Source organism: Melopsittacus undulatus, chromosome 5 (genome assembly GCF_012275295.1).
Source record: "Melopsittacus undulatus isolate bMelUnd1 chromosome 5, bMelUnd1.mat.Z, whole genome shotgun sequence".
Lineage (NCBI taxonomy): Eukaryota > Metazoa > Chordata > Aves > Psittaciformes > Psittaculidae > Melopsittacus > Melopsittacus undulatus.
The window spans coordinates 5,419,648-5,446,140 of NC_047531.1; the positions used below are offsets into that span (position 1 = coordinate 5,419,648).

At 46.7% G+C, this 26,493-nt stretch overlaps 1 protein-coding gene across 2 annotated transcripts in view; it reads left to right on the forward strand.

Annotated features, from left to right (window-relative positions):
• The window catches only part of EXOC4 (exocyst complex component 4), a 380,270-nt gene that overhangs the window by 342,383 nt on the left and 11,394 nt on the right, over nt 1–26,493 (forward strand). For both annotated transcript variants that reach the window (XM_034063300.1, XM_034063301.1), the window contains exons 15-17: nt 713–854; nt 3,217–3,395; nt 5,548–5,707. In XM_034063300.1, coding sequence (XP_033919191.1) covers nt 713–854; nt 3,217–3,395; nt 5,548–5,707 — 481 coding nt within the window. The remainder of the gene's footprint in view (nt 1–712; nt 855–3,216; nt 3,396–5,547; nt 5,708–26,493) is intronic.

Sequence of the window (26,493 nt, forward strand, 5' to 3'; positions counted from 1 at the left end):
GTTACTGAAACTACATCTTTAGCTTGAGTGGCAGCAGTTTATGTTGCAGGGGAGAAGGTTCAGGGTTCAGGTAACTGTGATGAAATATAAGTGATGAAGGCTGCAGAGATAGATCTGTATTGACACCTCTCCAAAACTGAAGGTGGGATGAACTTAAGATGGTTTTTAAGAGCTCTCAATGAGAGGGAAGCAGTTGGTCCAGGACCAGCTCATAAATGTTACCTGGTTTTCAATTGCTTTACTGCCCAAAGAGCTGTGTTTTATTAGCAAGAAGGAAAAAAGGCTCCCAAATGCCTCTGAAGCAATGAGGGCAGGCAGATATTTACTTGACATTGCACAGGGAAGCCTATGGTGACCAAAAAAGACCATCTTTTGTGTTGCTGCCATGCGTTGGCTCCCAAGCCACAGTTTTCTCCCTCCAAGCAGAGCAGGGTAAATGTTCCTGGATTCTGCAGCTACAGAAATACTCATCACAGAGCAATACCTTCCCAAGCAAATGTATTCTGGTAGTTGATTAAACCTCTCAGATTCACTTTGGGGTTTAATCAATTGCAGGAGCAGTTTGTTGCCTCATGCACTCCCAAATTATAGATGTGATTGCTCAGCCAAAGGTGAGAGAGAGCACACATATTTACAATGGGAGAAGACAAGATGTTGTGGTTGCTAAAAGAGGATGGTATTGATGAAGTATGTCACTGCCTTTTCTTGCTAGCCATGTCTCCAGGTCAGGACAGCCATGCCAGCATGGAACACCTACCTGCATCCGAACAGATCCTGCAAACCCTCAGTGAGCTGGCCAGGTCTTTCCAAGAGATGGCTGACCGCTGCCTGCTGGTTCTGCATTTGGAAGTCAGGTAAAAACCTTGGATTTGGGGACTGTGGGTGAGCTCAGGAGGGTTTAAGTTGAAATTATACATATTACAGCATCTGAGGCAGATATACTTCCCTGTTGTAACATCAAAGGTTATAGAATCATCATAGAATCATTTGGGTGGAAGAACCTTAATACTAATCTAGTTCCAACCCCCTACCACAGGCAGGGACACTTTCCACTAGAGCAGCTTGCTCCAAGCCCCTGTGTCCAACCTGGCCTTGAACACTGCCGCAGCTTCTCTGGGCAACCTGTTCTCTAGGTCATTCCTTAAGTACCAGAACCCATCACCATCATCATGGATGGCCAAATGTGGGATGGAGGTAGGATGCCAGAAGTGGAATTGTCTTGGGAGTTCTGTCTTATGTGTCAAAGACTAGGAATACTGTGGTTTGAGTGGGCTTTGTCCTTAGAAAACTGCACAATGGCATTTTAATAGCCTAACAGGTCCCTGCACATTTATTAGCCATGGTGCTTTGGATTGCAAATAGAAGCTTTTCTCCCTGCTTCAAATAGTAATAAACCAGGAAACCAGCTGGATTTTTGTAACGGGATGGATAATTTTATGATGTCTCTGCCTTCACATACAAAGATTAAAGGCAGCAAATCCCTTTCTTTCTGCTGCCAGCTGCCCACTCTGGAGCTGAGAGGACATTTTCCCCTATGTATCCTATGGGCCAGGTGTATTGCATTGCTTCCCTTTCCTCTGAAGCATCAAATAGAAGTGGATGTCATGAGACAGGCAATGAGATTTGATGGATCATGAGTTTGTTCTGCTCTGACATATCCCGATCTATACTGTGTCCTTGTGTACACAGACAGAGCTCTAGTGAAGTCAGTATGAAGCTTTAAAACCAAACAGGCATAAGTTATTGTCAGTGGTCCTTCAACCTGTTATCCATCATTTGGTGGCCACTTGATTGCAAGCATCACAGATGAGCTGAGGCTTGAAGGATTCCAGGGAAAAATTGGTAAGATATGGAAATGGAGCAGCTTTCCAGCTGTGTATAATAGGAGGTGATGCCAAAGGTAAAATGGACTCGGGGTATGGGCACCAGCCTGGATGGGTTTCTTACCTCAGACCTCTCTGGCTTTGTATCACACTTGGGTTAAGGAGAAATAAGAGCAAATTGCTTTGTTGTAGCAAGTCTAGAGGAGGCCGCAAGGATGATGAGGGCCTGGAGCACCTCCTGTATGGAGCCAGGCTGAGAACATTGGGGCTGTTCAGCCTGGAGAAGAGAAGCTGCATGGAGACCTCAATGCAGCTTCCAGTGTCTGAAGGGGGCTACAAGGATGCTGGTGTGGGGCTCTTCATCAGGGACTGTAGGGATAGGACAAGGGGTGGTGGGATCAAACTGAAACAGGCAAAGTCCACATTAGATATAAGGCAGAAGCTGTTCCCTGTGAGGGTGCTGAGGCGCTGGCACAGGGTGCCCAGAGAAGCTGTGGCTGCCCCATCCCTGGCAGTGTTCAAGGCCAGGTTGGACACAGGGGCTTGGAGCAGCTGCTCCAGTGGAAGGGGTCCCTGCCTGTGGCAGGGGTTGGAGCTGGAAGAGCTTTAAGGTCCCTTCAACCCAAACCATCCTATAACTCTATAATTCTAAATGCAATTCACTTTATAGCAGACCACTGCCCATCTCCTCTAGTGCTTCTAACTGGAGCTCCTGTTTGATGCCTTAAATACACCAAAGTATGTTACTCTGTGGAGCAGGTGGAAAGGATTGAAAAAGAGAGATGCTAACAACCAGGAAAATCCCCAGTGAAGTAGGAGCTTCCCAACATTCATCACTTCATGTTTGCAACCACCTGCAGTAATGGAGAGATCTGCTTCCTTAAAGGAAATCCACACACTCAGATCATTAACCACTTATTTTGCTGCAAAGAACCATGGACTTTTAGATTACTTAAGTCTGCTACAGTATTTTCCTATAAAAAGTCCTATGTACAATTGCATAGAAACAGGCACTGAAGTATAATCCCATGTTTTACTCTTGGAACTGCACTAAATTGAACTGGCTTGTGATGGCTACCTCGAGGATGGTTTCCAGGAGGACAGGGGACATGAAAGCCAGGACATACCTATCATAGATTATCCCACTTCAACACAGCTCCCTGCTCTTCAGGCCAGTTTGGTGTGAGCTTTCAGTCTCTGTGTCTTAGTCTCAGTGTGCTGATCCTGAGTTACTCTTTGCATGCAAGGGATATTTCACCCAGGCTTAAATTCAGTGTTATTTTTTACTAGGTTGAATATTGAAAGGAAATTAAGATGCCAACACTTTACATACCCACTGATACTTTAGCACTGGGGCTGATGCATTGTAATATTTCCCTTTTCTGTCTTGCAGGGTTCATTGCTTCCACTACCTGATCCCACTGGCTAAACAAGGGAACTACGCCATCGTTGCCAACGTGGAGAGTATGGACTATGACCCTCTCGTTGTCCGGCTCAATAAGGACATAAGTGCTATCGAGGAAGCCATGAGTGCCAGCCTCCAGCAGCACAAGTTCCAGTACATCTTTGAAGGTCAGGCATTTACCATAGAATCATAGAATGGTTTGGGTTGGAAGGGACCTTAAAGCTCCTCCAGTTCCAAGCCCCTGCCACAGGCAGGGACCCCTTCCACTGGAGCAGCTGCTCCAAGCCCCTGTGTCCAACCTGGCCTTGAGCACTGCCAGGGATGGGGCAGCCACAGCTTCTCTGGGCACCCTGTGCCAGCGCCTCAGCACCCTCACAGGGAACAGCTTCTGCCTTATCTCCAACTTGAACTTCCCCTGTTTCAGTTTGATCCCATCACCCCTTGTCCTATCACTGCAGTCCCTGATGAAGAGCCCCTCTCCAGCATCCCTGTAGCCCCTTTCAGACACTGGAAGCTGCTCTGAGGTCTCCACGCAGCTTCTCTTCTCCAGGCTCAACAGCCCCAACTCTCTCAGCCTGTCCTCATACGGGAGGTGCTGCAGCCTCTGATCATCCTTGTGTCTTGTTCTGGATGTGCTCCATTGTAACCTTAAAACTTAACTGTATTCCTTTTGGGTATCAGGTAGACTGTGATACTGTTGTGACCTACAGCAGACTGATTAGTGAGACCCATGCAAACACAGGGCACTCAGAACCCCTGTTGCCTCCATTCCATTTCTGGCTGAATAGGAGAAATGGGCTAATGCTGAATAGGAAAGCAGTAAGTTGATGTACGTGCAGGACAGTTCTTCCTCGGGAAGCCGTAGGGCATGTGTATAAATTACAAGCACAGCTCTATTATGGCACAGTTCCTATCCAAAGTGTAGCCGTTCCATTGCTAAAATTAAATTTAGAGAACATTAGCTCTTCTGATGTCTCATCTGTTGTGATTACCTTGGAGAATATAAATCATGTTTTGGTTCATCTCCCCTGTATTTATTTGTGGCGCTCGCGCGCAGTTCTCTTGCCTGAGTGCCAAGATACGTGTCCTTTTCTGTGGTGATTGCTCCAAGTCAGAAGGAGGGGGGGACTAGAGATGCACCTATTGCCCAATAATACATGTCAGCATGGATGAAGGCTTTGCAAGCCTGGCTGGCCTTGTTTTGGCTACCACTTAAAGAAGGCTTTCAGTATCTGCAAAGGGCCACAAGGATGCTCAGGGGCTGGAGCATCTCCTGTATGAAGACAGGCTGAGACAGTTAGGGCTGTTGAGCGTGGAGAAGAGAAGCTGTGTGGAGACCTCAGAGCAGCTTCCAGTGTCTGAAGAGGGCTACAAGGATGCTGGAGAGGGACTCTTCATCAGGGACTGTAGTGACAGGACAAGGGGTGATGGGTTCAAACTAAAACAGGGGAAGTTCAGGTTGGATATAAGGAAGCAGTTCTTCCCTGTGAGGGTGCTGAGGCGCTGGCACAGGGTGCCCAGAGAAGCTGTGGCTGCCCCATTGCTGGCAGTGCTCAAGGCCAGGTTGGACACAGGGGCTTGGAGCAGCTGCTCCAGTGTGAGGTGTCCCTGCCCATGGCAGGGGTTGGAGCTGGATGAGCTTTAAGCTCCATTCTAACACAAATCATTTTATGATTTCTACATTCAGCTTTGTACAGCCCCGTGTATGAGTGAATCAGGCTGGGCTTTTGTTATTTGTGATGTGACACCAATAAGTACATCATTTTGGGGGTGGCTGTGACTTCTAGCAGCTGGCTATGTCCTTCAGCAGCAAAGGAAAGATGGAGACATCATTCAGATACAAACAACTGTTCAAGACTGATGAGAGAGAGATTGTACATCAAGTACATGGAAACGTGGCTCATTTCTGCTCCTTCAGACTCTGAGTTTACCAGAGAATAATACCACCCTTGATAACAGATTAAGAGACATCAATTTCTGGGAGTGGTAGTGGTCCGTTGGTCTGCCCAGAAACAGAGAGGAACAGAAAGGGATATTGTGCAAAGTCTGGGAATACCAATGGCTATGATAATGCAACTTGAATTTTTCATAGAGTTTGGGGTTTTGTACTAGTGTTTTGCATTTTCACTAAAGAAGGAAACCTTGAGGGAAGTCCTAGAATGCACAGGGATGATACTGAGAGCTGTTTCCAGATACAGTCCAGTGTATCTCCTGTTCCAGTTCACATTAACAGTGCTCATTCATGGATTCTATGATGAATCATTGTCACTAAATGTCTAACTCCTGTGATTTAAGTGCTTGTTTCTCTCACCCTTGCAGGTTTGGGCCACCTTATTTCCTGCATCCTTATCAACGGTGCCCACTACTTCAAGCGCATCAGTGAATCTGGCATCAAGAAGATGTGTAGGAACATCTTCATCCTCCAGCAAAACCTGACAAACATCACCATGTCACGAGAGGCTGACCTGGACTTTGCAAGGTGAGCTGAGATCCCAATGGTGGGTTTGTTACTGTTTTGACATCCATGTATAAAGAGGTATTTCCTTCCAAAAGGTGAATACTCGCACGTGCAACTGGATGGATATCAAACCTATAGAAGTGTTAATTGTAGTACACACTTTCCCCCTTGTTGAGCAACATTCAGAGCAACATGGCTTGCTTGAGCTCAAAGTGAAGGCTTAAGTGTCTATAGTTGGGGCTTCCTGTTGGTGTAGTTCTTAGACCTAAACCCGGGCAAGGAAAAGGTCTTGGATCTTGGATGGAACTCAAACAGGATGAATCTGGGACCTAAATAAGTAATCCTTTGGTTTGTTGAAGCCTTAAACTTTTAGCAGCTGATAGGAACAGTGTGTGTGAACCTCAGGGACGCCAGGTGATGTCTCCCTTCAAGTTCTGTTGTTCTTCATGGAACAGTAATAGCAAAATAAAACCAAAATTGGACATGATAGATCCCCTGCAAGTTTCTCACCCATCTTAAGCTTTGCTCACTAAAGCAATTGTTTGAGGAATAAGCAAATGGGTAAAAGCAAACACTAAACGGTGTGTGCTCTGCACATAGAATCAGCTGGGTTGGAAAAGACTTTTAAGATCATCAAGTCCAATCTTGTCATCAGCACCTTAGATCCAACATAGACTGAAGGTGCTGACTACAAGTACTGGTTGATCCTCTGTGGTAGTGGCTGGTTCAGGCAGCTGAGCCCAAGAAATAACCAAAGGGAAGGGTCTGGAACTTGCACATTAACATGTGTAAGTCAAACGAGTGTTTTGTGTGATGCTCGGTTATGGAATACTGGAATATACAACTAGAAATGGATGGTGTCAACAGTCAGCCATTGCTCTTGGAGACTGAATTATGAGAGAGACATGACTCCCTCAGATGAGGGAGAGTACATCTGACTGAGTGCCTCATTTACTTGGGCTCTCATATGGGGAATGATCTCATTATTGAATTAGTTTCTTCCTAATAACATTGCAGTGGAGAAGTTCTGAATGCTGAGGCCTGGAGGAGGGGGAGGGAGAAAAATCCATTACTAACTCTCCAAGGGACAGATGTCCCAAATTCAATCTTTCCTTAATATTATTTTTCCCCCTGATCTGTTGAAACGCTAAATAAATTAGACCAGGTTTTTGGCAGCAGAACAGAGCTTGAGCATGTGCTGACAGTAACTGGCACCCAAGTAAGGGAATGCTGACCAAGAGCTGCTGGAGGCTGGCACAGCACAACCAGCTCTTTGCTGGAGAGATCTTTGTGATAGGGGTTGAATAGCCATGGAACTGCGCAATTTGATACAGAGTTTGAAGGGAAGGGAGAGGAGGGAACGTCATCCCGTTCCCACTCTTGCCAGCCCAGCAGTTCTTATAGATCAAATACATACCAGCCCTCTTCATATATGAGTTACATGGCAAATAGGTTTTCTCCTGTGCCATTGGAGCTGCTGGGTGCCATCATCAAGAGCTGTGGAGCTCAGAAGAGACAGCACAGCAGCATCAGCTGCTTTTTGGTACCTGGGATACAGATTGCTGCCCATAATACAGATTCAACACCATTTCTGTTTAGCTTTCATGACTGCATCGCTTCCCTCTTTCTTTTGGGGCAGATTCCTGTGATCTAGAGAGTATGTTCTATTCTTTTGTTCTTCAGATCACTCCTGAATACTTATTATCCAGCTTCTCCCTTTACATAAGGCATCTCATGCATCCAAACCCTGCCCTGCTCACCTGAATGTACAATTACCTGAGCAAGTTCTCATGCTACCCCAGGGACTCCAGTTACTGAGGTCTATTCAAACTATAAAATAAACATAACAGTTCACCCCCAGAAAGCATAAAATAACATCAGTGTAGGATAAAAGTGATTTGTACTTCTGTGATACAGCCCATAGAGGAATCTGTAAGCGTTTTGTGCTGTAGCTGACTATCAGTTTTGCCTTTTTAAAGGTGATAAATGAAGAGCAAGTGGTTATTTATGTGCAGGAGCAGTGGCAGAGCTGATGGGTTAAATACTCACTCACCTACTCATCCTTCCCCATGTACCTCCTGGTAACTGGGGTAAATTCCCTCCCTGCTTCACTTCTCCAGGGAACTGACTGGTCATAACAGAATAGGAGAGATTGCTGCAGTGGGTCTAAGCCAGGCTGGGACTCACTGCCCACGGTTTTGACATGGGTTAGTGGTGACCTTGGCAGTCCTGGGGCAACAGTTGGACTTGATCTGCAAGGTCTTTTCCAACCCAGTTGTTTCTGTGATTCTATGATTCTTTGTCTGTTCTTTTCATTTGCTCTTCTGCAAAGTAATTCAACGTTTACTTTGATTTCAGTCAGGAACTTGATTAGAAATCATGGGCTCCTTTGATCAGGGGAAGGCATAATAGGGTTTTTAGTGGTTTTCTCAGGCAGTTTTAGGTCTCTTTGACCACCAGGTTAGATCTAAGCCTCATCTGAAGCCAACTGGCTTGTGCTTCTCCTGGACAACCAGTTCACCGCCTCTGTTGCTCCCTTGCCCTCTCGATACTTCTTTGTCCATCAGAGTGTGGCATTGAGGATTTGAGGTGCAATTAGCCACAATTAACAACCAAATACATCACCCTTCTTACTGTCATTATAGGGTAGCCTTAATTCTAGAACAGGTCTTTCGTGGTCCTTTTGTGAAAGCGAATGCATTTAAAGTCTGAGGTCTTCAAGTTTATAGGAAAGACCAAACCATTTGAGAAAGGAACAGAAGACTTTAATGTTTGTAATGTTTAATGTGGTGGTTCTGGTTTGGGGGTTGGTTTTGCTTTTAGTTTTCACTTTTAATATGTTCTTTAAGGCTTTCTGTGGGCCTCAAAGAGCACTGTGCATCCCCTTTCTTCCCTGTCTTGGTAACTTAGGCAGTAGAAACCTCAACCAGGGAAGCTGGAGAGGGAAGACATTTCTCCTCATATTGAGGATTCACAGCAAAATCTTAACCCATGTAACGCTTGCTGGTTCTGTTTGCTGTTTAAACCATGTTCATCATAAGATGTGTAACCTGTGGGTGACAGCAGCAGCATTTGCTGCTTTGGGGATCGTACCATGCCAAAGGGAAGCTTTGCTTTCAAATGAGTTTTGCTTCAAGATTCTCAGTTCAAGGCAGAGCAGAGGATGGAAACTCTCAGCAGAGCATCACGAGACAGAGCCAGAGCCCATTTCCATTGAGAAAATGAATTGCCAAGTTGTAGGAAGGAATTTCTTCACTGACAGGAGAAAGGTTAAAATAGGCAGGTTCTGACTGCTGAGGTGTCACAAAAGGGCCTGTAGCATTTGCTGAAGTCCCTGCAAATATGAATAGCTTTCTCCCTTATATATGTGTGTTCAGTATCTCGGCCAGCAGAAATGCAGTTGGTTGTTAGGGCATCCACTAGTATATTAAAGAAAAAGCATTATTTTCTTCCCATGTATAATACTATAGACTGCAAAGCCTGTGACTCAGCACGAGTGCCAAATATCTCTGATTTGTGTTGGTTTAGTCATAGAATTCGATTTATGGCATTAGAGGGATAAAATTCAGCTTCGAATTTGGATTCCAGTCCACGTCTTTTCCCTTGTGCTGCCTTTCCTATTCCTCCTCTATCCCCACCAAAAATTACTTGCATGGTTATGCAGAGATTTTGTCAGATATAGTCAAAAAAGCTCAGTTTCTGCTTCAGACTTATTCTTAAATAAAAGATCATCAAATTCTCATATGTTCATTTTTCATTGGGGAAAAAAAATCACAGCAGTGATAAAATTGCCCTATTCTTGAAAGTTAATTGAGGTTTATGCAAGGGGAAGGGAGAGACCAGTGAGGAAATGGGAACATTTAATACAACACAGTGTCATTCTGACCTCTTAGATAAAGGTTTTTGAGTGGTGCTAATTGTCTGTACTGCATCTGAAAGTGTCCTTCGTCCCTGAAATGGTTTGCAGCACAGTGAACCAAAGGTACACCTCAGGTAGGAGGTTCCCGTGCTGCTGCCATTCATGTTAGTAGTTGCTAAGGCCAGCCATCCCATGGGGACCAGGAATCAGTTCCTGCTGCTAAAGATGTTACCAGGGCTCTTGGCTCTGACCATGTCTTTGTAGTAGATGAAGTAGATGAGTATCTACATTGTCACTCAGTGGATCCCAACCACTCTGGAGAAGTCCCCAGTGAGAAAGCATGGAGAGAAGCCATCAGGATGCTGGATGCTGGTTCGTAGGTCATAGAATCATAGGGTGGTAGACTGGTTTGTGCTGAAAGGGACCTTGAAGCTCATCCAGTTCCATCCTCCTGACACAGGCAGGGACCCCTTCCACTGGAGCAGCTGCTCCAAGCCCCTGTGTCCAACCTGGCCTTGAGCACTGCCAGGGATGGGGCAGCCACAGCTTCTCTGGGCACCGTGTGCCAGCACCTCACCACCTTCATAGTGAAGAACTTCTTCCCAATATCTCATCTAAATCTCCCCTATTTCAGCTTAAAGCCATTATTCAGCCATGAATAACCCCCTGCAAAGTCATGCCAGTGCCTATGATCAAATGTGTCTATTGTTATACAAGGTCTGTGTGAATTTTTATTGCTCACAATAGAGAGTGACCTTTGCTTCTGCTCCCCAGCAAAACACAGCTGCTGCTCTGACCTTGTTCCTCGGCTTCTGTGCTCTCCCATGTACATCATGAGGCTACAACATACATGTACTCACTTGTATTCTTACATTCTCAGGGCAAACACCTCCCCTGCACCCATACAGCCAGCTGCACAGTCAGGAGAGAATGGCACCAATCCCCATACTGGTTTCTAAGTGAGAATTGCCAAGGCATTTGTAGGAAGCAGCCACAGTTAACACCAGTTATCCTAAATGGATCCTAGGAACACCCTGCACCCAGACCCTGTCTTTATTTCAGTGAGGAGGGTAAGAGAGTATAGATGAAGGAGGATGCAGTTGGAGCTTGAGCTTTCTCTCCACTGGTTGGGTTGCATACCAAGGTTGTGAGATGTCTGCACAGGGCTGTGATGGGAAAGGACTAGCATGGGTTTGGGAAGCAGTGGATCTGCCTCAGCTCTGCTGCAGCACCTAATAAGCACTGTATTTGTGCTTATAAGCTCAAGTGAATCACAGCAGCAGAGTGGATGTAGACCTTCTGGGTTTAGGATTATGTCAGCCAGTGACAAGAGGCAGAGATGCCCTTGTGCTACAATATTCCAGTGCAGACAGGCCTGTTGCTTTCAGCACAAACATCCATCGAGGTGACAGGGTTGTTCCATCCAGATCTGATTCTTGAATGGAGAATACAGGAAAATACCACAGGGAAGTGCAGCAGCAGGGCTTCAGGGAGTGTTTTGTTCCAGGGCACAGTTCTGGTTCGGATGCTTGGCATTCAGGGCTCCTCTCCTGCTATAACGGGCAGGTGGGGGCTATTTTTGTTTCATTATACAGGGGCAGGAGACATTTCTGCCTCTTGCCTAATGCACAAGATTCTTCCAGGCAAGAGGAATAAGCAATAACTTGCTGCCATCTACTGGGTGCTGTAGAGGGAAGTAGAAGCCAGTTTACATTGGAGATCCTTCAGACATCCCAGCACTGTCAAAGAAGTCTTTTTCATTGCCAAATATTATTCCTCTCTTTCTGATTTTATTCTTGATAAATACAGACCCAGCAAGCTGTGCTCGCTGCCTGTCTGCCCAGCCTGCCTGAGGGTGTTGCTGGTAGAAGAAAACCTCCTTTGGGAGCTGTTCTTGATGCTTCACTTCTCTGCATTGAACTCAAGGTCCAATGGATCCTGACCTGGATCCCCTTTGTTTAGTGGCAGAATGATGTTCTGCTCTCAGGTGGCTCTGCAGTGCTCCTGTGATGTTCCCCTGCACCCTGTGTCAGCACCTCACCACTCTCACAGGGAAGAACTTCTTCCTTATATTTAACCTGAATCTCCCCTGTTTAAGTTTAAACCCATCACCCCTTGTTCTATTGCTGTGGTACTTAATGAAGACAGATTCAAAAGCCAATGGAGTAGTGTGCTAGGAAGGATACTGCACGCTACCAGCAAGTACTTCTGTTACAGACATGCTGGTCACAGACCCTCTTGACTCAGTGTTGGTGGGAAAACCTCTTATTTGTTAATAGCACTGTAAAAACTGAGGTGCTGGCACAGGGTGCCCAGAGAAGCTGTGGCTGCCCCATCCCTGGCAGTGTTCAAGGCCAGGTTGGACACAGGGGCTTGGAGCAGCTGCTCCAGTGGAAGGGGTCCCTGCCTGTGGCAGGGGTTGGAGCTGGATGATCTTAAGGTCTTTTCCAACCCAAACCAGTCTGGGATTCTAAATGTGTTACTGGAGGAATTCCTCTCTCTCAACTTGTTTAAGGTCCTCAGATCTCTGGAAGGTGAAAGTCACTAATGCCTTTGCAATCCTAGCAATGCCTTCCCTATAGAGGAGCCAGAAGCAAAACAGGCTCTAAGAAGAAAAGCTTCCCTTTGCTGACAGCGTGGGAAAGACATGTTATCTCCATCGCAGTGCTGGACCCGTGTATCTGTGGAGCATGCCCTCATTTTGTTTTTGCTGCTTTTAATTAAGAAAGCTGCTTTAGTTTTCAATTAAGGACTTGGTTACAACAAAATGCCTATTTTCTTTGCCTTTCTTTTCTGTCTTGTTTTCTCCCCCCTGTAGTTTCCACTGAGCTTTGATCTCAGTGCACATTTAATTAGCTGTAATTAGTGGTTTCACTGCATTAACCAGAAATCCCAACCACAGAGGATTAAAAACACCCCTCAGCTCAATGCCCCCCTCCCCTTCCTCCTTTTGCTTCCCCCTTGTTCTTTAGGGGACCAGAGACTGTCCCTGGATGGTCCTTCACCAGATGGGTGCTGCTGGGTGATGCCCTGTGCACCCCAAAGAGCTGATCTGTTATGGACTTGTTAAAACTACACTGGAACAAATCATAGAATCATAGAACCATAGAATGGTTTGGGTTGGAAAGGACCTTAAGATCATCCAGTTCCAACCCTGTGCCATGGACAGGGACACCTCATACTAGCCCATGTCACCCAAGGCTCTGCCCAACCTGGCCTTGAACACTGCCAGGGATGGAGCATTTACCACGTCTCTGGGCACCCTGTGCCAGTGCCTCAGCACATTCACAGTAAATAACTTCTTCCGTATCTCCAGCCTGAACTTCCCCTGTTTCAGTTTGAACCCATCACCCCTTGTCCTATCACTACAGTCCTTAATGAAGAGTCCCTTTCCAGGATCCTTGCAGCCCCCTTCAGACACTGGAAGCCATGTTCTCAGCCTGTCTTCATACAGGAGGTGCTCCAGCCCCCAGTCATCCTCATCACCAACCTGTGTGGTTTAATGTCTAGTTAAATCTGTAGCTGCTATGACTAGGACACTGATTTATGGCTTCCCAACATTTCATAGAGCCCTTCTTGGGGTTTCTGACTGCCTTCTGCAATATCCTACATGTACAGCAAGGTGCCTGCTCCAGGCTTCCCAGACTTTCAGCTTCTGCAGTCTTCTGTGAGTATCTGGAAGCCATGGCATAGCCATGGCCTTTGCTGGATTTGCCCAGCTCCTCAGCACAGAAAGGACAAGGAGGTTTGGAAGATGTGGGTGATGGGAAACACAAAACGCTGGTCTGCTCTTCTCCATAGAGATCCATGTGGAAATTCCATGTGGTTGTCCACACAATACATCTGGTCACTCAGAGCAGGAAGGAACCAGACCACTGATGAAGTGAGAGCAGTGCTGAGAATCATGTCTCCTGTCAAGATACCCACTTCACACTAGATAGAGATCAATGTACCTTACACTGAGCCCCACTGACCATTCATGTGTTGGAAAAGGTCTTGGTTCCTCTGACCAGCTCAGAAGCTGTACTACGGATATTTATGGATACTGGAAAATGCAGCGTTCCCAGAAAGCTCACCTTGATGTCCCAGGATGGAGATGGGTCCCAGTTCACTGTGGGTCAGGCACGTCTACTTAGCACATCTGTGCCAAAGTCAGCTGTTTTCAGTCTCGTGTGTCTACCCAATCTCCTTGCAGTGCCAGGAAATGACTTCCCTTGTTCCTTCCTCAGTTTTCCAGGATGTTGGGGAAGCTCAGTTATGTTCTTTACATCCATGAGTGTTTGAGAGGGCAGTTTGGCCAGATTTTGTCTTTGAATCACTGGCCCATGGCTGAGACATAGAGGAAAGGCAACATCCCCATCCTGAAGCCTGAAAGCAGTTCTCAGGTCATCTCACCAGGGTGAAGGGGACCCATGCTCTAGATCCCATGTTGCCCTAGGACTCAGAAGCTATTTCTTGCTGTCCCAGGATTGTCATCTGGGGAAGGGAAGCTTTCCCAAGGAAAATGCACTCTTGTTACACCATAGCCATATCCTTCAGGTATTTCCCCTTTGCCACAAAACCAGATCCTGATCCATTTGGAGATGGGGTCTTTATGCTGTTTCCACCTGAAGTCTCTCTCCTGAAATCTGAAGGCTTAAAATTCCTTTCAATTCACCATCAGTGATGCAGATGGTAAGTTTATTCCCAGGATAATACTGGGTTTGTGCTCTGGTCAATCTTCTACCACCCATGTCCTTTCAGCCCTATCTCCTTCTGCAGGGTCCATACATCTAAAGTAGATCAGTTAAATCAGCTGCTGCAAGGGCTTTGTTTCTTCTATCTTTGGGTGTCCTGGTGAGCATCAGATGGGAGTAGATCACAGAGTAGTCATAGTATCATAGCAGGTCATAGAATCATATTAGGTCATAGAATCATAGAATAGTGTCATCTGAACACCCCTGGTCTGTGCAAGTCCAACATACTCCTCCCCAGGACAGCACTTGATGCTTTCTCTGCCTCATCTGGGAAACAACCTCCAAAACATACTGTATTATATCTGCTATGCAGAATGCAGAGCCAGCACACAACAAAAGATCAGCAACTCTTTACAGCTCATTATCACACAGGAGGAAAGCAGCATCCAGCTCTGAAGGCTCCATGGAAATGTGTGATGGCACTTGCATATACCCCACAATGCCAACACCTCGGCAAATCCCACCTTCCTCTTTTCTTTCTCTGCACAAGGGGACCTGATGGGGCACAGTAAATGAGAGCAGGGACAGGATCCAGCAATGGGGAAGAGCCTGCAGTTTGGGTTTTGCATCAGTTTTCCTTCTTTTTGGCAGGATCAGCTCCCTGGTCTGATTCATAACAGGCCCTGCAAACAGCTGTGCTGGCATAACTGAAGGAGAGGGAACAAACAAGGAAATGAGCTGTTAAGGCTCTGAAATGATCATGTTCCTGAAAATGGAACTTTTAGCTTAAATTAGGATAAGACATCAGGGTTGGAAAAGGGAATTGATCAAGGTAGGAGCAGAGGGAAGGCAGGAGCAGCGAACACATCCTTGTGCAGAAGTCATTGCTCTTCCCACATCATCTTTGGGCCATTTGGCCACACTCCAGCCTAAAGATGGACAACTTTTGTTCTCAGCTTTGCTGAGTAGCAGCTTTCTCCTTCATTGCTTCTGTCTGGGAAATGCCTTGCCTGCTGCTGATGCTCCACATTAGGAAAAAGCTCCAAAATGCCCTAATGGTGATAGAGCAGATGTTCGGAAGCAAAAGCCTGACTCGTGGGGGATGACATTTCGTGTTTGTCCTTAAATAATTTTCACATAATGAGAGCATTTGAGCACATGGAGATGGGAAAAAAGTGGCTGAACCACCGGGTGCTGACAGCGCATCACTCCCCTTCCTTTGGTGACTGCATGGGTTATAAACTCCTCAAGGAGGGGCTTTGGCTGGCTTTGTAAGTAAAACAGGCATTTCACACACACGTGGGCCATGACAGCCCAAAGAACACACGCTCAAGTCCCACGAAGTAGATGGACGTGATCCATCAGTGTGTACTTGAGCCCAGAACCCCCCGTGTGCTGGGCTGCACCCCCAGAGCATGAGCAGGAGCTCAAGGAGGGGATCCTGCCCCTCTGCTGTGCTCTGGGGAGACCCCCCCTGCAGCCCTGATCCAGCTCTGGGGCAGCAGCACAAGAGGGACGTGGAGCTGTTGGAGCGAGTGCAGAGGAGGCCATGGAGATGCTGCGAGGGCTGGAGCAGCTCTGCTCTGGAGCCAGGCTGAGAGAGCTGGGCTGGGGCAGCCTGGACAAGAGAAGGCTCCTGAAGGGGAGACCCCAGAGCAGCTCCAGTGCCTAAAGGGGCTGCAGGAAAGCTGGAGAGGGGCTTGGGACAAGGGCCTGTAGGGACAGGCCAAGGGGAATGGCTTGAACCTGCCCAAGAGAGGGGAGACTGAGCTGAGCTCTTAGGCAGAAGCTGTTCCCTGTGAGGGTGCTGAGGTGCTGGCACAGGGTGCCCAGAGAAGCTGTGGATGCCCCATCCCTGGCAGTGCTCAAGGCCAGGTTGGACACAGGGGCTTGGAGCAGCTGCTCCAGTGGAAGGGGTCCCTGCCTGTGGCAGGGGTTGGAGCTGGAGGAGCTTTGAGGTCCCTTCCAACACAAACCAGTCTGATTTAAGCCTGAGTTTAACTTTCAGATACATGCATTAACCTGTTGAACTGAGGAACACTTGCTCTATAACAAGTCATCCCCCACAGTCACATCTCCATCAGAGCTGGTTGCCCTCAGTTCCCTTTACAGCAAGTAGCAAGAAGCATGATTAGAGTGTGAGTTTCTGGTTTTGTTCAAATCTTTGCAATAAGGTGCAGTGTCTACCCCAGTGCCTGTTGCTTTCACACAAGGAGTGGGGAGCAGAGGTGACCTGCTCAGGTGGAATTACACATGGCAGACATCTATCCCTAGGCAAGATGAGCCCTTCCTCAGCTGTCTGGGGCCAGGAGGTGACTTTGCCTCTGGGCAGATCAATCCATAAGCACCTTCTATAGGTTTTTACACCCAATAGCAGCCATGTATTACCTGGGTCTGAATTCATTTGGCAGTTCCTACACCCCTAATGTCCAAACACATAATGTATGAAATCACGTAGCATCCACTCTTTGTCAGTGTCACTCCATGTAGCAGAGGAAGCATCTTCAAGCATTACCTGGTACTGGAAGGCACCAGTCCTGCCCAGGCTTTCCACTGTTGACTCAGTGGTTGTATTTTGATCAGCCATTTCAGTTTTTCCCAGTGGCACTTTTAATCTTCCCACTGTAACCTTTAAAGATAGAGGGTTTAGTGGCCTCTGTAATGATTTTCATTGCCTGAATGTGGATGTGTGAGTCGCTCTGAGTAAAGAGATTAATTCAATTTTCCTAAACTGGAAATGGACTGAAAAACAGAGAGGCTTCATTGACTTTCTTCGCTTGGGTCTGGGTGAGTTAGTGACACAATCAATGGAGGTGGGCTCCTTAGCCAGCACAAACTGGCATTCACATTTCCAGGCACACAAGCTCGGGAAGATGTGAATAAACATCATGGGCTTGGCCATCAGACTTGGCCGGAGCACATTCCTGGGCTGCATTAACGACATCAGGATATATCCTCCTGGCAGTGAATTACAAACAAATTCCTCATTTCTCCCTGAGGTGACAGTCTTTTGCTGATATGTGCTTTCTCAAGACTAATAAGTTTTGAATGTCTGTGGCGGGGGGGAAATCAAAGTAATTACTTTGTGTTCCCAAGCTGCTTATTTGTGTAGGTGCATGTGTGTTTATCTCTCTCTGTCATGCTGCATTGCTAATGGTAATTAAAGTGAAGGGATTTGTCTTGTTAGAAGTTTTTCTGTTTAACTTCTACCTGAAGTGACTTTGGCCTCCGTGACGATGCTCAGTCACTGACCAGTTACTTCTAGAACTGCAGTTGCTTTAATATAAGATTTGACTTTAGGAAACTAAACTTTGTGGGATCGAGCACCCTCAGCATGTTTGCTGATGACACTAAGCTGTGTGGTGTGGTTGACATGCTGGAGGGAAGGGATGGGATCCAGAGGGACCTGAACATGCTGGAGAGGTGGGACCATGTGAACCTCATGGAGTTCAACAAGGACAAGTGCAAGGTCCTGCTTGTGGGTTGGGGTAATCCAGGCACAGCTACAGGTTGGGTGGAGATGAGATTCAGAGCAGCCCTGAGGAGAAGGACTTGGGGGTGTTGGTCGATGAGAAGATCCCATGATCCGGCTTCAGTGTTCACTTGAGCCCAGAACCCACCCCCATGTGCTGAGCTGCACCCCCAGAGTGTGAGTTCAGGAGCTGGAACCGGATGAGCTTTAAGGTCCCTTCCAGCCCACACCATTCTAGGATTCTGTCCTGAGTTCAGCTGTAACAGTCATTTTTCTGTCTTAGCAGCTGGTGCAGTGCTGGGTTTGGGCTTTCAGCCTGGGAACAGCGCTGATAACACTGATGTTTGTAGTCACTGCTCAGTAATGTTTACTGTGACCAAGGACTTTGTGAGTCTCATGCTCTGCCAGGGAGGAGGGGAAGCCAGGAGGAAGCAGAGACAGGGCCCCTAACCCAAACTAACCAAAGAGGTATTCCATACCACAGCACGTCATGCCCACTATATAAACTGGGGGCAGTTACCTGGAAGGGCTAGATCACTGCTTGGTCAGGCTGGATATCAGTGGGCGGGTGGTGAGCGGTTGTATTCTCTTCCCTTGTTATTTCCCTTATCATTATTATTATTGGTGGTAGCAGCAGTGGTTTGTGTTATACCTTAGTTACTGGGCTGCTCTTATCTCAACCCGTGGGAGTTACATTATTTGGATTCTCCTCCACATTCCTTTGGGAGCAGGGGCTGAAAGAAGGGAAGCAGCAAGCGAGCTGTCCTGTTGGTCTGAGTCTTGGTGTTCACTATCATCTTGGTGGAGGTCCTTGCAAATGAAAGACTACTCAACATGAACTTCTGCTTTGACTCCATGGAATTTGATATGTTGGTGATTGTAGCAATAATTCAGGACAAAACCCATGTTGTCCACTGTCAGCAGTGGTGTGGTGTGTGCCCACGACATGCTCGTGGCTCCCTGGTAAACCAGCACAGGACACGTTGTCTATGGCTCAATGGGTGGACCAAGGAGTTCTGCCAGGTTCCCAGCCTTGGGTGTCCATCCCACCCAGGGATGGGAGGTTCAGTCTCTCCCCACACTTCATTTTTTGCCTGAAACATGAAATCCATGGGCTGGAAAAAGGCCTCAGGGCTTTCCCACTGGCTCCTCAGGCTGCACAGACCACAGAGCAGGTCTCAGTCTGGATCAGGAGACCAAAACCACAGCCCCACCACAGCATCCAGAAACTGCTTGTGTTAATACAGCTCTTTTCGTACTGTAGAAATATGAAGGTGAATGGGAAAGCTTATTTGCAGGTTCACATAAAGCATAAAACACATAAATACCCCAGATACACCATGGCTTTAGCTGTGAATGGCCTAAGCAGGCTTTTGCATGTGTTGAGAGCAGCTTTGTTTGTTTCTTTGCTTGCTTCAGAAATGCCATAGGAACATACAGCAATGCTCTTGTCTCTGTGGAGTCCAAGGACCTTCTCCTCTTGCCTTCCCTTGCTCCCCTGCCCTTCCACAGCTTCAGGCTTGGACTGCCTTGACTGAGGGTGCTGAGGCACTGGCACAATCATCCCTCTGATGATCATAGGATGGTTTGCATTGGAAAGCACCTTAAGATCATTCAGTTCCAGGGATGCCTCACACTAGACCATGTCTCTGAAGGCTCATCCCATGGGAATGGATACCCCTATGAGTGTCTGTGGATGCCTGAGCTCCATGTCTGAGCTCTCATCCAACCTGCTTTGGAGCTCCTCATTCATCTAAAAATGGTTTTCTGCTCCCATGCTTAGAGATGGGCTCTGCCTGTGCTGACTTTGTGTACTGAAGGTCTGGAAGCCTTCTGAGAGCTTCTGCTTCCTCTAACAGCAAACAGAGCTGTTTGTTAGAGGAAGGACAGAGTTTCTAAGGAAGGGAAGTTGGTGTAACACAAAGCAAAGAAAGGGGGAACCATCAGTGTGTGAAGAACAACCATCCCGGGCTAAAATAAAGGTAAGCAGTGGCTTGTCAGCTTGAGATGCATCTCTATTGCCTGGCTCCAACCTGCAAATGGAAGCAATTAGAGATCTGTCTTGCCTTTTTCACAGTAGGCTGCATCTTTCTAGCACAAGCCCCACCGACAGAAAGACACATGCAGGTCCTTAAGGAGCAGATTGGTTTACCCTGTCAGTCAGATCTCATTAGAAGCTGCAATGCTTCATAGCTGGTAATCTGCTAGGAAATAACAGAGATTGGTGCTGTGCGATACGGTTTTGAGTCCCTGCTCATCATTTTTCTATGCACTGAAGTCAGATCTTCTGCAGAGGGTTCTCTTTTAATTAGATTGAGGCAGGGAGCAGAGCATTTCAACCTGCTGATGGAATGGCATCCTTGGAATGATGAGCAGGCAGAGCGTGGCTGGTAGGATGCAAAACATCAGTGCAAGGACACAAGGGGGATAGCTCTGGGAATGGTGCTTTTCAGTTGAAGGCAGGAGGGAGGACAGAGGATCAGGGTAGCAATGGATCAGGGTCAGATCCTGCTAAACTATAGGAAGGAAGAGGGAAAATGAGCAAAGGACAGAAATAGCATAACTGAGATGACCAACAGGGCCAAGCCTGCTGTAGTGTTAGGGCAGAACAAGATATCAGCCTGGAGAAGAGAAGCTGGGTGGAGACCTCAGAGCAGCTTCCAGTGTCTGAAGAGGGCTACAAGGATTCTGGAGAGGGGCTCTTCATCAGGGACTGGAGTGACAGGAAAGAGGGGAAGTTCAGGTTGGAGATAAGGCAGAAGCTGTTCCCTGTGAGGGTGCTGAGGCGCTGGCACAGGGTGCCCAGAGAAGCTGTGGCTGCCCCATCCCTGGCAGTGTTCAAGGCCAGGTTGGACACAGGGGCTTGGAGCTGCTGCTCCAGTGGAAGGGGTCCCTGCCCATGAGAGGGAATTGGAACTGGATGATCTTAAGGTCCCTTCCAATACAAATCATGCTGTGACTTTGGAGCTGACGCAAAGGTCTTTGCTAACTGGGGCATGTGAGAGCCTTCCTGAAGCACTAATGTTTAGGGCAGTGATTTGCCCTTGTGCTGGGGAATATTCTCACCACCAGCTCATTTCCTGTGGATAGTCCACTCTCTAGTACCACTGATCAGTACCCAAAGGAGCCACAGCCCCACATACAGAGACCACCAATGAGCCCATCTATCTCCTGGCTCTGGGATCTAACCAGATTCTTGCAGACTCCATGGAGCCAGTTGTTTCACATGGGGATTCAGCAGTTTCTGACCCATGGAGAAACAGTTCCACATCATTTTCTTTTGCCCTTACTTCCCTTTCTTCCCTCTTCAAGCTCATACAGCAACATCCCTGTTTGGGTATTCAGCCACCCCAATGTTTTCCACCATGAGCTTTCCCAGAAAAGATGTGGTCTATCAGAGCTGGATTTTGGAGACTAAGGTGTGATTGTCATAGTTGCTCTCTGAATTCCATCCTTGAATGAGACTAAAATAGGAAACTGATTTTTGCACCTAAATCAGTAAAAACCTGAGTAAACTCAGAGATGATTCTTCAGCTGCAGAAGGCAACTGGCTCCAGGGCACAAGCACACGCAGTCGGAATGGGGAATGTACGTCAGGCAGTTCCCATCTATCCAAGGTAGATCCTCTGGTGAGGCTGACGTTCGGAATGCTGCCTCAAATGCGGGAAAGTGGAGTGAAGGAGGTGAATTACTGATGGAGCACAAGGGTTACCGTATCTGACAGATGGAGACTGTCTGGGAACATGTTGCAGAGTGGCATCTGCACCATGCCTGATAGCGGCCCTGAACTTTCACACGTCAGATGGAGGATAGCAGCACACAAACTCTGATGCAGCAATTAAATCTGTCCTGTAATGAACCTGGGCTTTGTATCCAAGAGAAATCCATCCCCTCAGGTAAAGAATTCAAATCTCAGTTCTTTATTTTAGGAAGGTATTGAAATGATTATAACCTATAATAATATGTAATTTGCCCAAGGAGGCTGTGGCTGCCCCATCCCTGGCAGTGCTCAAGGCCAGGTTAGGCAGGGCTTGGAGCCAGCTGCTCTAGTGGAAGGTGTCCATGCCCATGGCAGGGGCTGGAGCTGCATGAGCTTTAAGGTCCTTTCCAACCCAAACCATTCTGTGATCCTATGGTTCTAATTGCATCCAGATCACTGCATTTAAATATAGACGTATGATGTCAACATATAGAGATTTATATTGCTTGGTCTGCAGTGTGTAATACCTTGCTCAGATTTTACTGAAGGCTTTAAAGTTTCACTTGTATTTTACAGTTTGTATTCCAGATTTGAGATCAAATAATACAGAAAAGATGTAAAATGCAGATGACATCTCACATCACCTAAATGCATTAACATCTGAAGCTAAATTGAGTCTCTCAAGTGCATACAGAAGTCATGTATCAGATATGTGTGACACATCATCATGTGTGCAACAACAAAGGGCAGAAGAGGTACAAATAATAGCAAGTTTTATGCTTTCATGAAGAACAGCTTGTATTATGAAGGAACAATATGTAAAATACACCTTTTTTAATAAGATTGAGTGCCTTTGTGTTCCAGGTTGTTTTCTTAAATGCAGTGCAACTTGGTAAATGACTGTAATTGCTCTGCCATCTGCTTTACTGTTTGGTACAGGGTGTGAAGTTCACTCTTCCTTCACTCAGAGCATACAAATGGGCTGATTCTGAGAATCATTTGGTAAATGGGCTTTTTGTCCCTGAAGGGGGTTCAAGGGTGGACACCACCAGGGACACTGGCTCTGGAAGTTACCCAGTGAGCATGAACATGGGGATGGTACTAGGTTGTAACCCAAGGGACTTCAACCTCTTAATCATAGAATCTCAGACTGGTTTGGGTTGGAAAGGACCTTAAGATCATCCAGTTCCAACCCCTGCCACAGGCAGGGACACCTTCCACTGGAGCAGCTGCTCCAAGCCCCTGTGTCCAACCTGGCCTTGAGCACTGCCAGGGATGGGGCAGCCACAGCTTCTCTGGGCACCCTGTGCCAGCACCTCAGCACCCTCACAGGGAACAGCTTCTGCCTAAGAGCTCAGCTCAGACTCCCCTCTCTTGGGCAGGTTCAAGCCATGCCCCTTGGCCTGTCCCTACAGGCCCTTGTCCCAAGCCCCTCTCCAGCTTTCCTGTAGCCCCTTTAGGCACTGCAGGGAATCTCAGCACTTTCATCTTCTCAGCCACAAAGCAGCCTTTTGACAAAATAGAAAAGGTCCAAGTCTGGTGTCTCTAAACTGCTTCCAGATGTACAAATGAGGATTGAAAGAGGTTAATAAATTAATACCAAATCTACAGGTTCAGTTCTTACAGCTGAGGTTTTTTTTTGATATCTGGAGGTTTTGTACAGTTAGAAGATGCATTTCTGGAAGGAACTAAAAATAGCAGAGCAGTTTCTCTGCTTTTGATGGCTATAAACTACCCCATCAGTTTAAAAGTGGTGCAGAGATACTCTTCTCACTCTGTATGGTCTAACTTTGTTTCCAAGGAGCCACTGTCACACTGCAGTGGAGTCTGTACATGAAGCAAAGGGCTGCATCCCCAAGATACTCCATCAGTAAGACAAGCAGACCAGCTTTTCCATGCAGTGGAGAATAGAGATAGCAACCACGTCTGTGGTTGTGGGTCTCATCCTGCACTGACATTGCCTTGATGATGTTTTCATTTTAAATACCAAGAGTTTATGCTGTCTGGCAATAATATATTGTAATGCAGATCTGTTGGCTTCAAAAGTTGAGACCATTGGAGCTAAAACTTCACCAAGAATGGCCAGAAGAGGCCACAGTTGTACTGCACACAACAGTGTGTGATGCTTGCTCCAATCCCTGCTCTTCCAGGAGTGGTATTCTTCAAAAGGAGCTATTAAAAGGGGTCTTCTTGCTTTGCCTACTATAACAACACCTTGGAGAGGTAGTGGCTTCCCTCTGTAAATAATGTCTTTTGCCCTAGGTAGAACACAGAGGGAAAAGCAATTTCAACCAGGAATATTGCTATAAGAGTAAATGAGTAGCATCTGGCCATAAGTAGCTTGAGCCTGTAAATCTGGAGGTTTCCAAGCATCAGGAGAACTATTGAGAACTGGAATATTGGGTGTGATGAAATGTTGGCCAGTGCAGAATACATGGAAAAGAGGGTTGAAGCCCTTAAGCATTAACTTCTTCAGCCAGAAGACCCATAGTTCTATGTTCATGTCTACTACAATTTGGATTGAATCCATCCTGGATGTGTGATTTCTTTGTAATAAACACTTAAACCAAGTATAACTGTCTGGTTTTGGGTAGGATGAATTAGTTTTGCCCCATTTTTTCTCCATTCAGAGGTAGGAGATCTTGGTGGTGGTCTTGGTGGTGGTGATAACTGATGATGATGAGCCAGTGGGTAGGGTTTGAGGCTGAGCACCATTTGGGTTTCCTCTTGGTTTAGAGGCTGGAGCAAGGTAATGATGCTGGTACCAGGACAAGAAACAATATAGCCAGGAGACCAGTGAATCAAATAAATCATAAAATGGTTTGGGTTGGAAGGGAACTTAAAGCTCATCCAGTTCCAACCCCCTACCCTGGGCAGGGATAAAGGACTCTTCCATGAGAAACAGCAAAAAGTTTATAACAAACTAAATTTGGTGCAGCATGTCCACAAAGAATCATAGTTTCCTAATTCCTAAACCAACTGCAGCACTCAAAGGCAGATATCCAGAAGGAAAAACGTGGAGTTTTCCAAGAACTTTAGGCTGTTTGCCTGACTCCAGCAAGGGGTTTAAACCTCCTTTAAATCACTGGGGCTGCACCACAACCTACTACAGACTTGACGTGATGGACTTTGCAATTTCCTACCACATTCACATAGAATCATGGAATCACAGAATGGTTTGGGTTGGAAAGGACCTGAAGATCATTGAGTTCCAACCGCTGCCACAGGCAGGGACCCCTTCCACTAGAGCAGGTTGCTCCAAGCCCTTGTGTCCAACCTGGCCTTGAACACTGCCAGGGATGGGGCAGCCACAGCTTCTCTGGGCACCCTGTGCCAGCGCCTCAGCACCCTCACAGGGAACAGCTTCTGCCTTATCTCCAACCTGAACTTCCACTGTTTCAGTCTGAACCCATCACCCCTTGTCCTATCACTGCAGTCCCTGATGAAGAGCCCCTCTCCAGCATCCTTGTAGCCCCTTCAGACACTGGAAGCTGCTCTGAGGTCTCCATGCAGCTTCTCTTCTCCAGGCTGAACACCCCAATGTTCTCAGCCCATCTCCATACAGGAGGTGCTCCAGTCCCCTGATCATCCTCATGGCTTCCTTTGGACTTGCTCCAACAGCTCCATGTCCTTCTGATGTTGAGGACACCAGAACTGCACACAGTGCTCCAGGTGGGGTCTCACAGGAGCAGAGTAGAGGGGCAGGATCATCTCCTTTGATCTGCTGCTCACACTTCTACTATTGCCTTATTAATATTTCCTTTTCATTTCCTTTTCCCTTTCTCCCATTGTTTGTCACTCATGACTTGGACAGTGCTGCACTGCTGGGAACACATGATGGGGATCCCCATGCATCTGGCAGCATCATCACAGGGGGGAACACATGCACGTAGCATCGAAAACCCAGTCCCTGAACAACTCACACCACCCTCACACTGTGCAGTGATGCACAGTAATTACACAGCTTTTCAAAGGAAGGGTAAATCCATTAAACCCCATTAACTAATGTCTCAAAAACAATGTCTGAGACACTCCTTGTAGCTCCACAGTGGCTGATATAATGAAAGATGGAAATCCTCCCTCTCCAAATGGAACTTTGTAGGGTGTTAAATAAGCACCCTCAGCACTTATCTAAATCTTTAATTAGTTCTAGAATATACTGATGATATCAAGGCTAATTAAATTTATACAGATAAAGAGCAATGAAATTCTAGCCAAGTGAGCTGGAAAGTACATATTAAATAGTAAATTTAATGGTTCAAACAGATAAATGCAATTTTATACATCTCTATAAAAATTCTATTCAATTCACATATCGTATTCAAATTGATTCTGAGTGTGTAAGTGATTGGGAAAAATCTTTTGAATGGATCAGTAGAAGTGCTAATCTGGCCTGTTGAAATATCAGTTCTTAATGGCAGCATGTGCAAATAAGCCACACACATTTGCATTTTACTGCATATAGTAAAAAGGAAACAAAATATCTGTCCCATCTGCTGGTTTATAAAGAATATTAAGCAATTTTTTCCCCTTGCTTCATGCATAAATGACAGGGAACGTGGGGATGAATGTAGCCTGAAAGCAGAGAGTCAGCAGTTCAATGGAAACTACTGCAAAGATTGCTCCACTCAGCAAAATCTAATACACTTTTAGCGACCCTTTGGGAACAACAATTACTGTGGCAAAAAAACCCCAAACCCTTCCCAGCTTTATTTAGGATCAAGTGACTTGGAACTGGATCCAAACCGTGATGATGTAAGTGGGGAGGTGTTTGGTGGTACAAAATTGTTGGGTTTGGATAAAAACAGGTATGTCTGATAGCTACCGATGGGTGAAGGACTCTTCTGATGGGGTCTGTTTGTTAAGGGGAACTCTGCTCTCATGAGACACCACGTGCAGCACTGTTTGCAGTTCTGGTGTCCTCAACATAAGGACATGGAGCTGTTGGAACAAGTCCAGAGGAGGCCACGAGGATGCACAGGGGCTGGAGCACCTCCTGTATGGAGACAGGCTGAGAAAGTTGGGGCTGTTGAGCCTGGAGAAGAGAAGCTGAGTGGAGACCTCAGAGCAGCTTCCAGTGTCTGAAGGGGACTACAAGGA